At 38.6% G+C, this 14,387-nt stretch overlaps 1 protein-coding gene across 1 annotated transcript in view; it reads left to right on the forward strand.

Moving 5' to 3' along the window:
* The window catches only part of SCML2 (sex comb on midleg-like 2 (Drosophila)), a 56,445-nt gene extending 42,658 nt beyond the window's left edge, over positions 1-13,787 (forward strand). The window contains 6 exon segments of the mRNA XM_010011581.1: positions 1-139; positions 4,638-4,820; positions 5,926-6,039; positions 10,990-11,271; positions 11,979-12,142; positions 13,662-13,787. The exon segment at positions 1-139 is cut by the window's left edge and continues 30 nt beyond it. Coding sequence (XP_010009883.1) covers positions 1-139; positions 4,638-4,820; positions 5,926-6,039; positions 10,990-11,271; positions 11,979-12,142; positions 13,662-13,787 — 1,008 coding nt within the window.
* Positions 13,788-14,387: the final 600 nt, after the last annotated feature.

Here is a 14,387-nt window from a genome sequence, read left to right on the forward strand (position 1 = left end):
CTTCCAGATCACTTTGGACCAGGTCCTGTCAACGTGGTACTTCAGCAGGCTGTACAGGCCTGCGTGGATTGTGCGTATCAGTCCAAAACAGTCTTTGGATTTCTGAAATCTGGCCATCATGGAGGTGAAATGATAACTGGTATGTGAAGATGCTTTGTTTCTTTTGTTTCTTCTGTTTCTTCAGTTGGTTGTGAACGTGAGATAGGGCAGAACAACTGGAGTAGGTGCAATAAGTTTATATTACTTCTGTAACTATTTAAGAACAGTGAAGAACATATACTTGTGAACTCCTTTACTAAGAGAATATTGGTGTTGTATGATTTATATTACTCTGGGACCAGGATGATTTCAACAGTTCTTTAAATCAGAATTTAGTAATAGCAGTGTTAAGTTACATATGATGATATACACAATTACATATACAATTACATTTGTGATATACAAAGTGCACTTAGATTCTTATACTAAGTAGAGCTTGTGCACCTCATTTAGCAGCTGTAGCCAAACGTATGTCAAGTAAACTCAGTACAAGTGAAATAATCAGCTTTATTAATTCAAGTCATTCGCATAATCTTATCCATACATAGTGTTTGTGTTCTTAATACCTTAACCTAGTGGGTGACAAGTTTCAAGCTAATCTGTTTAGCTTCCAGGCAAGTGATTCCACATGTTAAAGTTGCTGCTTCTTCCCTTCCCCCATACCCCAGAATTGTAGCAGTATCTTAGGTCACTGTTCATCCACCTATGTCTGCTATTATGGAATAGGTTTATTTCTATTACATATTAATGGCAGGTCTACAGATAAATTATTTCTATATCTCAAACTGAATAGCTGCTGCTTCACTTTTTTTTTTTTCCCCTGCTAGGCTAGGAAATAGTCTATGTAGCACTTAGAACATCAATTCATAATTCCATCACTGGTGATAAAAAGACTTTGTGTTACTTTAAATCTCCGTATATTAAGACCAGATGTGAAACATGATTAGTAGAATACAAGTTCAATTAAATACTCGTGAAGATGTTGCTGTCTAACAATATTTTAAAAGCAGGACCCCGACCTGCGTGCAGCAGAACTACAGTAAACCTTGCTTATGCGTCCCCATGAGTTTGTTCACAAAATGGATGCAGCTTCTCTGCTGTGTGGTAAAGGTTTAATGGCATTGTATATGTGTGGTTTTGAAACCTATATTGCTTTGGTTTTGCAAGATACGTGGAAGTTCCTTGCTGTACCTAATTCAGAGAAGTCAATTTTCTAGAACAAAATGCTCCAAGATGTGCGTTGCCTGTATTGCTTATTTATCATGAAGGACTAAATTGTAGGTCAGTGGCATATCTGGGCTGTGACTGAGTAGTTGAAAATAATTCTTTCACAGAGGAGAGAGCAATTTCAGAATCTTAATGCAGTTGTGGTTTGCTTACATTCAAAAATTCTGAATGAAAAGGAATTACTGTTCTGCACCTGGCTTCACCCAAAGGCCTTGATTCAGAGCAGTCAGCCCTGTAGCCCTGCATTTGAGGAACTTGGTGCTGTGGACTGCTCCTGAAGCAGAGTCCTGGTCCAGGTGATAGCAAGGCACAAGACCCCTCTGGGTTTCCAGTATTCTTAAGCTCCTGCCTTTTCATCAGCTTGTCAAACAGGTTGCTGGCAAGCGGGTGAGCAAATGCTCCCTGTCATTTTATCAAAAATTTGTGTGTGTTTTGTTTCGAGAAGCACAAAATGTGACTTAGGTTAATGTAGCACATTACAACCAGCTGTGCATGTGAACAGTAAGGAAGGAGAGGAAAGCTTCAGTAGAATAAAAAGAGGCATTACAGAATGAAATTGCAAGAGTGTTTTCTCGTGGAGCTTTTGTTTGCAAGTGGTTTTGCAGTGTGGTTTGTTCAGTTGTTCAGCTTTTTTTTTTTTTTTGACTGGCAAGAAAAGAATTGTTGCAGCAGAGAATAAGCAAAGAAATCTAAATCTTTTGTGGACTGATATTTTCGTGATGAGTATTATACCTGCCATAGGAGGAAACTGTATGCTGACGAGGATGTGGATAAAATAATCTTGCTAGAATTCATGTGAATAATTAGCGGGTTCTTTTGGTTCAGCTGCCAAAAAAAAAAAATTGTTTAAACAGAATTGAATTTTGGATTTTTCCATCTTTTTTACTCAAACAAAAGCACAAACCATTTTATTTTTGCTTGATGCATAAGATTTCAATTCAGGCAAATATAACTGAAAGGAAATTGAAGGCTTGATTAGCAAGCCCACTAATTGTGGTGGTATCAGCCCTTTTTTCTCCTTGTAGTGCAGAGACTAAGGTGTTTGGTGGGATGAAATAAACTGAGGGTTAGATAGATCTCAAGCAGAGCATTAAAATCAGACTCTTGGGTGAGTTTCTTTGCTGTCAGACACACATTTCTCTGACAGTTTAGCTCTGAGCCTTTCTCCTGGCATGAACCTGGTATTTAAAACATACTTACACAATGGAAGGTGAAGAAATGAGAATGACTGTTCATCCTGGGGCTGGGATTGCACATGTGAGCTCCAGTCCCTGTTTATTTGTCACTGAAGGCTGTTATTGTGCCTCAGAAGTACTCCTTTTAATTTTTTTCCTTAGTATTTATCTGGGGTGTAAGAGGCTTATGTTGTCCCCAAGCAGAGCAGACAGTTGAGCATATGGAGCTGGCTCCCACGCCCTGGTTTGGAGTTTGTATGGTTGCCCCTAGGTGTTCAGAGTACAAGGAAGCTGTGTTTGCACTGAATCTTTATTTGTGGATTTTTCCCATGGCATGTCTTGCTGGGGCAGTCACATTGCCTCACATTGCCTCAGCTGTTCCTTGCTTTACCCTCCTGACAACTCTAAGATAATATTTTTCTTTTCAATGCTTCTTTTCAAAATGAGAAATTAAGGTGTGGAGAATAAGTGATTTCCCCAAGGCCATATAAGAAGATCCATAAGGCTATTATAAAGCATTTTAAATTTTTGCTGTAGCTGCCTACTACCTTGCAGTAAATTTGTCAGGAGATCAGGCTGTGCTATGTCTCACAGCCCATTTGCTCTCCGGAACTGGTTGAGTTCCAAGCAAAAATTTGCCTTCAGAGACCCCTTCCCCAAACAGGAGGTAGAGGACCTTGTGTCTGAGCCACATATGGGACTGTGAATCATTAGTATTTCATTTGAACATTGGAGCCTGGAAAAACTGAATGGGCTGTGGAAACACATTGGTCTGGGGTTTGTCCCTGTAGTATTGACTCTTAAACTTTAAGCACTTGCAGCGGGTCAGTCTGTCATGAAAGCAGATGAGAGAGGTACCATGCTGTTGTTGATGGTAGCTGGTTAACTTGCATTAACTCTAATCAGAAGCTTCCTTACATCAGCAGTGTAAGTAATTGACACTTCCGATTTCATAAGGAAGACTAAAATATGCTAAACTTCAGCGTTTTCTTCAGTTTTGTGTATATTATCTGTCTCTTTTGTAACACAACAGGGAAATGTTCCTTAATTCAGATCTGTGAAGAAAGGCTTTCTTGTCATTTATGGTTTGGATTTTTTAATTTTTTTATTTTTTTAAATGCATCTGCTACCAACAAGATGTGATCCTTTAAAGCTCTGCTTATCATTTGGAAACTTTAATTAACAACAGAAAGCTGCATGACAAGCTGAAAACCAAGAAGACAAATTGATGCATAAACCTGGCGTTTATGCCGCTTCTTTCTAGCCCTGAGCTTGAGTAACAAATTTGTTCCTGCTTTGTCATAATGTCTTTCTAATCAGAAGTAACTAAAAGTTTCAGCTGATATAGTGGTCATTATTTGCCCATATATTGGTAGTTTTGGGTATTTCCGAAATCTTACTAGTTTTCACAAAAGAAAAAAAAAAGTGTGGTCATCTGCAACACTCTGGGAGGGAAAGGAAGGAGGTCAACAAGCAAAGGACATATGCACATGTCCAGGCTCTTTGTAATTACTCACTTTAAAAGACATGAGATCCATTTGTGGCTGTTGTGGTATCTCTGCCACCTAGCTCCTGTTGAAATAAATGGGAGCTTGACCACTGTAGTGTTGACAGGAGGATAGATTAGTGACAAAGTAGCAAATGGCGAAACATTTTCTGTAGTTAGAATCTCAGTGGTAATGGATGCCAGCATGTTACCACAACTATGCTCAGTTCAGTTAGAAACTGAGGAAAAGAAAAAAAAAAAAAAAAATCTTAAAAGTTGTTTGCTTCCTTCCCTCCCCCCCCCGTTTTGTATTACTTTTTTAGCAAGTACTGCAAAGCACCTTTTCTGTGTTATCTCCTGCAAGTAGATGGTGGAGAACTTGCTGTTTTACAAGCAACCAACAGAATTTACATGTAAGGTTTTGGTGATGAGGGAATAGTTGCAAGTTTTGTTATGCTGGTGTGTGAATCCAAAATTATTTTATTAAAATAAGTTCCCATAGAGCAAATTTAAACTGGCATGGATCCAGCAGAAAGTAAAATCTGTCCTTTGGATGTAAATTTGTTAAACTACCAGAATGATTGCTTACTCCTCTCATGTCTTGTGTAGTTTAAATCAAATCTGGATGTCTTCTCCTTTAAGTTAATGATGGTATTTTACCATACTTCATGAAGCTTGGGGGGTGTTTGACATCATCTTCTTATTCACAGCTTCCTTTGATGGGGAAAAGCATGCCATCAATCTTCCTCCTGTAAGCAGTGCATCGTTTGTTCTACGCTTCTTGGAGAAACTCTGCCACAGCCTGCAGTGTGATAATCTCTTTAGTAGCCAGCCTTTCAGCCCTTACATGGGATGTGCACATAGTCCTACGGAGTATGATAGGAACAAACCAGGTACTGTTCAAACAACTGTTATTTTCAAGTGTTGATGTTTTTGAGAAGTGTGGCAACTTCATGACATGTAACTTTTTAATCTGTCTTTCTGTGACGTGAGTTGATTGAAATGAATATGCTTCGGCTCTTAGTGAATTGGTTCCAGTGTCGTAGTGCTTTTACAGGATGGGATAGCTCATACCACATGTGCAAAAATCATTTTGTTCAGCAAACTCTTCTTTGTAGCCAAGCCAGGAAACATGTATTGTACCACTGTGATACTACTAAAAGGACAAGCTCAAAACTTCACATTTCGTTTGTTAAATTTATGTTCGGATCATAAAATAAACTTACAAAAAGATATTCACTGCCTTATGAGAAGGAGCTTGCCCTGAAAGAGAATTCAGTCTGGCCCTTCCCACACCAGAAAAAGGTCCTTTCTTCCCTCTTCATTCACCTTACTCAATGGTGGATCCAAAATTTTTACATTCTACTGTGTACAGTCCAGTGTTCTAGTAGAAAAGGTGGGTTTTTAGTGACTGCTTCATATGAGAAGTATGAGACCATATGAGACCAGTAACTGTCTGCTGCACCAGGAGCACAGACTGAGGGCAAAATGAAATGGATTGTGTAAGATCTCCCATCAAGTTGTTTGTCAGGCCTGGTATTGCAGGTTCCAGCCTGAGGGTTACCAGGAGCCATAACTGAGAAAACCTTAATGCCAGGGTGATTCCAGAAGACTCATATTAGGTGTGAAGCCTCCTCACAGCTGTCTGATAGCTGAGTCTGCATTCTGGGTGCTGCTGTAGAATTCTCCACTGCCCTCTTTTCGGTAGGGAAATTATGTTTATAATTCTGTCTGTCATATGAAGGTCATTAGTTTTACTTTTTTATTTTTTATTTTTTTTAGAAAAGTAGCCAGTCAAGGTAATTTGGGTGATGACAGTACAAACTAAGCTGTACTTCTGCTTTGGCAGTTTGTGTCAAAATGACTTGAGTCTCTGTGACACAAGAAGCTGAACTGTAACGTGATGAATGGCTGACGTACATCTTTGCCTTTGTCCCCTAACTTTCTCCATGAGCAACTTTATGCTAGAATAATAGCTGGTGACTTTCCTCTTCACAGCAAAAGAAGAAATACCTGAAAACAGGAGTGCTAAACGATACTCTCAGGACTCTCCGCCGTATACTGCTCCTCTGTCCCCTAAGCTTCCCAGAAATGATGCTCATCCATCTGAAGGTAATTATATTATGTCGGGATTATATATGAGGATTATTTATGGTTTTGGTATTTCCAGTCAAAAAGGACCAAGTACAACATTCGTGTCTGGTTTGTCTCTAGCCTTTGACAGGTCATGGTGAAAGTATGTTAATTATTGATCACTGGCACAGATTTTGCACTTAGAGAAGATCTACTGCAAGTTCCAGCAGTCCTTCTCCTAAACCTGCTAGCCTTTTTTTGTGAAGGGGCTCAGGCTAATAGGTGACAGATGAAGCCTCCTGCTTCATATATGACAATTTAGCAGAAAACCAATTGTGCCGAAATGGGTTAGGAGATAAATTGGAAGCACCTCTTAATAACTCTAGGCTGGGGCCATTAAGTGAGTAAGGGTGCAGCTTGATGATACAATTCAGCTGAGTTTATGGCTAGCTGCCAGTGAAAGTTGTGATGCTTCTGCTTTCCTTGCCTCTTTGTCTCTGCAGCGGGTACCAGGCCCCCTGGCTGAGTGGTGAGCTGAACCAGTGAGCAGAATCACAGAAAACATTTTGGTGAAGAGTCATTTGCAGTTTACTCTTCTGGACTGATTCACCGTGCACTTGGATTAGGACAGGGAAGGATTGAATAAAATGCAGCTGTGGCCAGGGTAGCTGCCTGGTAGATTGATTTAGCTCACTGATGAATAGCACCTTTTCCTGTGCTGCAACTCAGCTGCAGTAACTGAACATGTATCTAGTCTTAGTCTGCCTCAAATGGGAAGTAAAGCGTTTAGGTTTAAGCCTCAATGAGAGAGATTTAGGAAAATGTGGGAATGTTTACTCTCCATTTGCTACTTAACTGGTTAAGCCATGGTAACTTGTTGATACTGACTCATCCCATCTGATACATACTTTCTCTTATTGCCAGATATTTGCACAGCATTTCCAAAGGCTTTTTTTTATTTTTTTTTAACTATGATGGCAATTAGTTATTTCTTCATTATTTTTTTTTCTTTTTTTTCGGAGATCCTGGTGTCATTTTGTGTCTGTCAGCATCAGTGTGGGCAGAGTGAAGATCTCTTCTGTGCAGATTAAAAACTCATAGACTACAGTTAGAGCAGAAAAGGATACAAAATTAAAATGTTCAAAATGATAACTTATTTAAAATGGTATATCTTATTTTATAGATGAACATGTAGGGTGTTCACTTCTTTGTATATAATAACAGCTGCAGAAAATACAGTTCTGCATCGATTATTGATTTCTGTGTCTTTTCAAAAGAAGTACTGGCTTAATTCCACAGATATATTGTACATCTAAGTCAGATATTTCTGGTAGGTAACTTAGTAAGTGTAGAACACTTAATTATACTCAAATGAAGTTGTTTCAATTGGAGCAAAACAAATGTATGTGTAGATCTGCATTATCTTGTAAGAAATCTTCCTCAAAGTGAACATGTGTGCACATACTGCTTTTTAATCTGTGTTTGCTAATGGATCCCTTTTATGGATGAAGACAGTGTACTCCTTAAAATACATTTTAAGATCAATAGTTCATTATAAAGTGCAGTTACTTGGACAAAAAGATAATTAAGTGTTTTGTTGTGGTTTCAGAGTTTTGAATTTGTACTCTGCATTTCAGGAGGTTAAGTGTTCTCCAGTGTTGTGTGTTTCCCATTAGGGTAATGTCTTCTGCTGAAAATCTGGAGGTAATTTTTATAGTGGTCAGTCATGGGTTGGTTAGTGAGAAAGATCCGCCCCAAAAAAGTTCTGGTTCCACTGAGACGCAGTTGTTTTGAAATAGTTTTGAAGTGTCATTTGAAGGCAAAACGGAATAATTGTGGGAAAGGGTCTTTTTAAACAGCTCATTTTCCTTCTGATGTGCTCAGGGATATGTTTTGCAGATTTTGCTGTATTTCTTGCTCACTAACAGTTTCTTCTTAAAGTTATGAAAAATAAAGGGGTGGGGGGGAATAATTCAGTCTCCCTTATCCTGAAAACAGAGTGTTCTTACTACTGCGGCCGATTACATCATTCCCGTCATGTGTGAGGCAGAACAACTGGCTTCTAATTCCCAGAAGAACTCCAAGAAAACAAAAACATCCAAGAAAACAAAAACGTCCGTGTTTAAACAGTCTGTTGTCATCCTTACATTTGAAACATAAGGCTTTTTATTGGCCTTTTATTAATCTACCAGAGATCAGGCATTCTACAGAGGAACCTCCCATGTCTTTCCATACTCATTTCCATGCTCACAACTGCTCAAAATGTCAAGGCAGGAGAAGCGTGTCATTCGTTGCTCCATGCATTGCAAAGCTCTGTTTGCTAGCTGCCAATTTTGAATCAGCTGTCATACCAGTTGACCACTTTTTCATCAAGATTGCAGCTGCATTGTGTTAAAAGAGAAGCTAGGTGGATGGAAAGGGAAGTGGACTGGACACTACAGTTGCTGGACAGAAACACCTTCTCGAAAAGATGATAGGAAATATGCCAGCTTTTCCACCTTGTGTATGTGAAATGAGAATTTACAGTAAGACAAATTCAAATGCTGGTATCTTGGAAAAAAAAGCAGAGTTGATCTTTCCCAGCCCTATTTACTACCATTTAATTTAGGATGTATAACGTCAGAGAGAAATCTGGGATATAATTGGAATAAATTAAATTCTTTTGTAATATAGTCAGTTTTAAAAATATTTTTGTCTTTAGAAATCTTGACAAGATTATGTAAAACAATTATTAAAAGAAAAAAAGCCCACCTATATTTGGGACCTCTGCTTGTTCACTATTAAAACTACAGAAAGTTGGTTGTTTTTTTTTTTTTAATTGATACATTACATGGAGTTGGCTGATACATGCTAAAATACCCTAGTTGAAATTTTCTGTTGATGAGTATTGTCTCCACTGTTTTATCCTAGCATTCAAGATTTCAGAAATCTGAGTCTACAGGTTCAGTCAGATAAACATTAGGCTCTTTTGTATAGCTTTACAATAACTATTTAAACTATCACCTCTGCCTTTTGGTCTTGGACTGAGATTTCTGTTACTAGTTTCATTCTCAGAGCTCTAATTTTCCCTTGGTTGGCTACCCTTTAATTTTATGATGTGTATCATTGGCTACATCTCCTAAAGTTTCTCTGAAATTCTATAGAATGATGGGTTTTGGTTTTCAATTTGGTAAGTTGCTGCAACTGCTTCAAGCTGGCAAATGTAGAGAAGTTAGTTTACTTGTTTGTTGTCTTTGAAAACTTCAGTGCTTTGCTTTTGGGGTTCAAATCTAACAAACTAGAAAGTTTTGCAGTAGTTGTTAATGGTTGGACTTAATGATCTTAAAGGTTCTCTCCAACCTAAATGATTCTGTGATTTCATGATCTTGCCTTACTGCATTCACTAAGTAGGGAGCTGGCTCTGAGTGCCCTTGTCGCCTTTCAGAATTATGCTGTCTGAAGACCAAAATATGCTTAATAGTTCTTCACTGCAGAGGACTTAAGACCTCATGAAGCAAGTTGAAAACATGTTTGAGAAGTTCACAGGGTTTTTTGGGAAAATACTTTTCCTTTAGGTTTAATTGGTCCAAGAAATTATTGAACTTTGTCATATAAGAAGAGTATTAAAAAGCTTATTTCAGGAACTTGTTTTGCAGAACATACCAGTTCTTATTCCAGAGAATATGCTGCTTCACTAGCATATGTTTTATAACTTCACTAGAGTAATTTTCAAGATGGTAGTGTGGGGTTAACACTTCTGTGAACCTGTTAGCTATATTTTCCAGCTCTGAACTCTCCTGCCAAAGCAGCATTTGTTTCATACAGATTTGTACATCATGGTTCCAACTTCTTTTTTGTGCTAGATATTGGCCTGGTGCAAATGGCGTAGAATACATATGATTGCTAGAGAATGGAGTGGTGTTCTGATCTATTTCGGTTTGGATTTATTCCTCTTATAGCGTGTTTCTCCCAGTCAGACCTGAATTTGGTTGACTGAGAGTGGAATTTTCAGTAATCAAGCAAACCTGGTTCCTGTCTCATGGCACAGGGAAAGGGACCAACTGAACTCTGCTCATCTGGCTTAGAAACTGTATTGACAGGCTCTGAAAATTCATGAGTCTTAGGCAGGCGTTGTTTGTGTTCTGCAGAGTAGAAATTAGCTGGGAAGTGCTAAGAACTAAAAAGGGGAATGTTGTTGTACTTCCTTCGGAGACCTGGTTTATGTGGGGTTTTTTGGCTTGGTTTTTTTTTTTTAACTTGCTCAGTGGGTTCAGTAATTCACATGTATCTTTTTTGCATTCCAGAGTCTGTGCTTCTAGGCCCTGCCCTGTGCAAAGAACTAACTGTATGTAGATAAAGGGTTTTATTCAAAATGTGTAGAGTGCTGTACTGGGCACTTGCAGTGGTTTTGCCTCTAAGCTGTTCAGTTTTTGATGATGGCCTCTGTGTCTGAATACATTGGGACCTATAGACAGTAATTATCCACTTGTTTTGTTTATGAAGTTAGTAACTCCCTCTGCTGTCTAGAACAAATTAAACAATTGTTCGTTAACATGAGTTTTTATTTATGATAAAGATTTCTTGCAAGATAAATGTAACACATTCTTAATGCTCTGCTTTTTGAGAATAGTTTAAAAAAAAAGATAATGAAAAAGCTTGACTAAAATTTTGATGTATCAATTTTAACATTGGACAGTTTTACCTGAAAAAAATTCCTCTGTTACTTCCTTGTTTATAGTATTTAACAAATACAACTGAAATTATTTATGGAAGACTCAAACTTGCCATATTAAATCTTCTGCTACAAAAAAAGGTTTTAAAAATACAGAAAAAGCCCAATGATTACTAGAGGAAAGGGGGCAAACATTCAGCGGTAGTGATGTCCTCACAGGAGATTTGTTAACAGGCTTACAATCTATCAGTATCTTTAAGAGAATATAGCACGGGGTTGAATGACAAAGATATAATGTCCATCACTTTGAACATATAGATACTTGGTTTTTTGTGTAGCAGAAACATTGCCTATAGAGGAAAACAGCACTTCCAAAGAACACAGATTTTCTGAGGACTCTCTGGATTCTGCACTGAATTCTGTAAATCCTTCAAGCCCGACCTGTCGAAATTCCACAGAATATCGTGCTTCAGGGAGTGCAGCATATTACAGAAATTCCCATCAGTCAGTGACTGCTACCTCAAATTCAGCCCCAATCCTACGCAGGCTGTCCTTGAGCTCTGCTGGGAGCAGCGGTTACTATGAAGTTAGTAGGAATCGAATACAGAGGCGGATTGAAGGTACGCTATTTAACTAAATTTTCCTAAATATGTAACTGCTTTTATTAACATACAGAGTCTGTGAGTTATGAATAAAGAAGCTCTTTGCCATAAAAAAGTTTGCATATGGAGTGAAATGTGCTATTGCCAAGCATGTCAGGCTTGCTAATGTAACTGTAAATGCAGAACTGAAGACTGTTAGAACTAACACTGCAGTGCAAGCTGGCATTGGGGGTCTTGTCTGCTGCACCTTCCTGTCACTGCTGTTATGGACCCTGCAGCAAAGCAGACTGGTGAGGGCCAGTTACATGCAGCTCACTTCCCGAGCATCTTATTGCCTATTTCTATGTTGTTGAAATATGGGGATAGGGTTTCCTCCTGTCCCTCCGTCTGTCTGCACAGCTTAACTTGCCTTTGCCATGTTCCCAATTAATGGCATCTTGGGACCCAGGAGCCAAGTATAACTCAAACTAATCCCTCTAGGTATGTCATAGTGCTAATGTTTATGCTGCTGTAAATATGTGTAGTTATATAAGGCATTTAAAGACAAATGGAACAACTCAATGTTGTTTGGGGGAAAAGAAAACATTTTTCATTTTTATATACTGCAAAGAATACATAATAAAAGCCACATGTTATTATTAAGAATGTCTTATGTAAAATGAAATGTGTTCTCCCTGTGCAGACTAGTGATACTTCTTCTTTTCACAATATTTTTATGCTAAAAGCTGCAAGTTCCACAACTGGACCGGATTTGAATTCACTAAAAAGGGAACCCTCAAGAATATTGAATAAGGATCCTTCCACCTGGTCAATAGAAGAAGTAATGCGTTTCGTGAAAGAAGCTGATCCACAGGCACTAGCTCCACATGCAGAACTCTTTAGGAGACATGTATGATGCATATGCATTCTGTTCTAGTAGATTGTGTGTCACGTTAATCTCTTAAAATACAGCTTACATCTCTCACTCTATTTGCAATTGGAGGTAGAATAGACTCTACTCATATATTAGAGGGAGGCTGAAAATTATTTTTCCGCCTGAAACTCCTCCTGCAGTATATCTTCTCTGTGTTCCAGTCTTGTTAGACTAAAGTAAATATGCACTGCTTTCCAGTTTCTATGGAGTAACACTAATACTGGAAGCATCCAAGTTCTAATGACCAACATCCATAGTAGCCCTGTCATCCCTGGTACTTCTAAAGGAGATGGCATTCTCATGTACAGTTTGGGTCATTTGGCGTACCTAGGTGACACCTCTCTAAGTTTGTTTTGGAGACTGATTATGCTAAAGTAGAGGCTGTTATGCCTCTTTAGCTTTACATTTGGTCACTAATATTAGAATTTAGAGGATCAATTGAAATGCTGAATTCACCTGTTTTGAAAAACAGTGTGTAGGGTTTTGTAAGGTCTAATTAAATGTTGCCTTTAGAGAGATGAACTGTGTCAGTGTCTCTGTGCTGCTATTGGTCTCCCTTCTTCCTTCTCACTGTGCTTTTCTATAGCAGGTTGCTCAGCAAAAAGCTACTTGCTTATTTCATTGTGTATACGGCCCTCCAAAAAAGAGGTTGGCTTTCTCTTTAGTATTTTCCACGTGTTCTGCGCCAGCTCCTACTAACAGTTAAATCTCAGGGTAAGCTGGATTGGACAGAAAACTGAAAATAACTTTTAATGGAGCTTCCTGTCTTATGTTTTATTCTTAGTTGTATAACAAGACTAAATGTCACTTGTTTTGTCAGGTTTATGTTTAAAAAAATAAGACAGAGTGGTTTTCTTTATGGTGTTTTAAGGAACTAATTGCCTGTCTACAGTATGTAATGCTGCTAGGAGCTTAGTACTGTCACATTTCAGCAGCTTCTCAACCAGGCTGTTGAAATCTGACTAAATTGTCCTTGGTCTTGATCCTAACAATCTGTCTGGTTTAACCTGGACAGAGATCTGTCTTATTTCACAGATTTAGATGGTCTGTAACCCCTTTCTCTGTGTGACTGTTTGCATGCGCATGCCAGAATCCTCCCACAGCTGTGTTCAAGGTTCAGTGCAAGGCCTCAGTGCTTGGATCATTTGATCTCTAACCGCACAGGCCTTCCTTTGCAGCTTCCTTTTTTTTTCCCTTTGACCCATTCACTTTTTTTCCCGGCCAGTACCTAATTTTGAGGGCTCTTGGGTCAGTTTCTTTTACAGACTGTAATGTTCTCTAACTTACCAAGTACCTCAGCCATACATTAAAAGAACACTAACATGAATTCAGTTTCAGTGGCCATCTGTAAGTATCAAATTGTACTATGTTTCTAAGTTTTATATAAAGTAGATAACTTCTTGCTAGAGGATAAACAAATGTAAAGTACTTTCCAGTTTTACCAAGCAGCATGTTAAAGTAGTTGTATGTTGTGTTTCTTCTCTTCCTTCTGCAGGAAATCGATGGGAAGGCACTACTCTTACTGAGGAGTGATATGATAATGAAATATATGGGACTGAAGCTGGGGCCTGCCCTAAAGTTGTGCTACCACATTGAAAGACTTAAACAAGGAAAGTACTAGCCTGTGGGGATGCACCACAAATACATGTGTTTGTTTCGCACTAAGCTCTCAGGTTCACAGCCATCGCCTTTATTTGGAACAATTTTGCTGATATAAGTCATCTTTATTTTTTGAAAGTGCTCTCACAATGTAAAAAAGACATTCAAGATAAAGGGGGAAGGAATATAATCTGTATTACACTCTAGTATTTTGTGAACTATTTCAGAAGGTTTGCAGGGAACGGCAGTTGATCATACTGGGGGCAGGCAGGTCAGGTAACAGTGTTCTGCCAATCCTGTGTCCTCTGTTACAGACTTCAGCCAACGTGTTCATATTCAGAACCAAAACAGCTGAATCCCAAAGGAAAATAATAAAACAAACCAGCATCAGGTGTTAACAGTTTTTACAGGGGTGGCTGTAAACTTTTATTTTGCAGGAAAAATTTAAAACAGAAGATCTCGTCCGCATAGTGAATACTGTGTCTGGTCCTCCAGCAGTGTAAGACTCAAGTGTATTATTCTAGATTTTTCTTCCTAGATAAAGGAAGTAGCCATATGATTTGGTCATGGGGGACAGAGGTGTGGGGAGTTTAGGGTTGTGGAGGATAGGGCTTAATACAAA

Source organism: Nestor notabilis, unplaced genomic scaffold (genome assembly GCF_000696875.1).
Source record: "Nestor notabilis isolate BGI_N333 unplaced genomic scaffold, ASM69687v1 scaffold10383, whole genome shotgun sequence".
NCBI lineage: Eukaryota > Metazoa > Chordata > Aves > Psittaciformes > Psittacidae > Nestor > Nestor notabilis.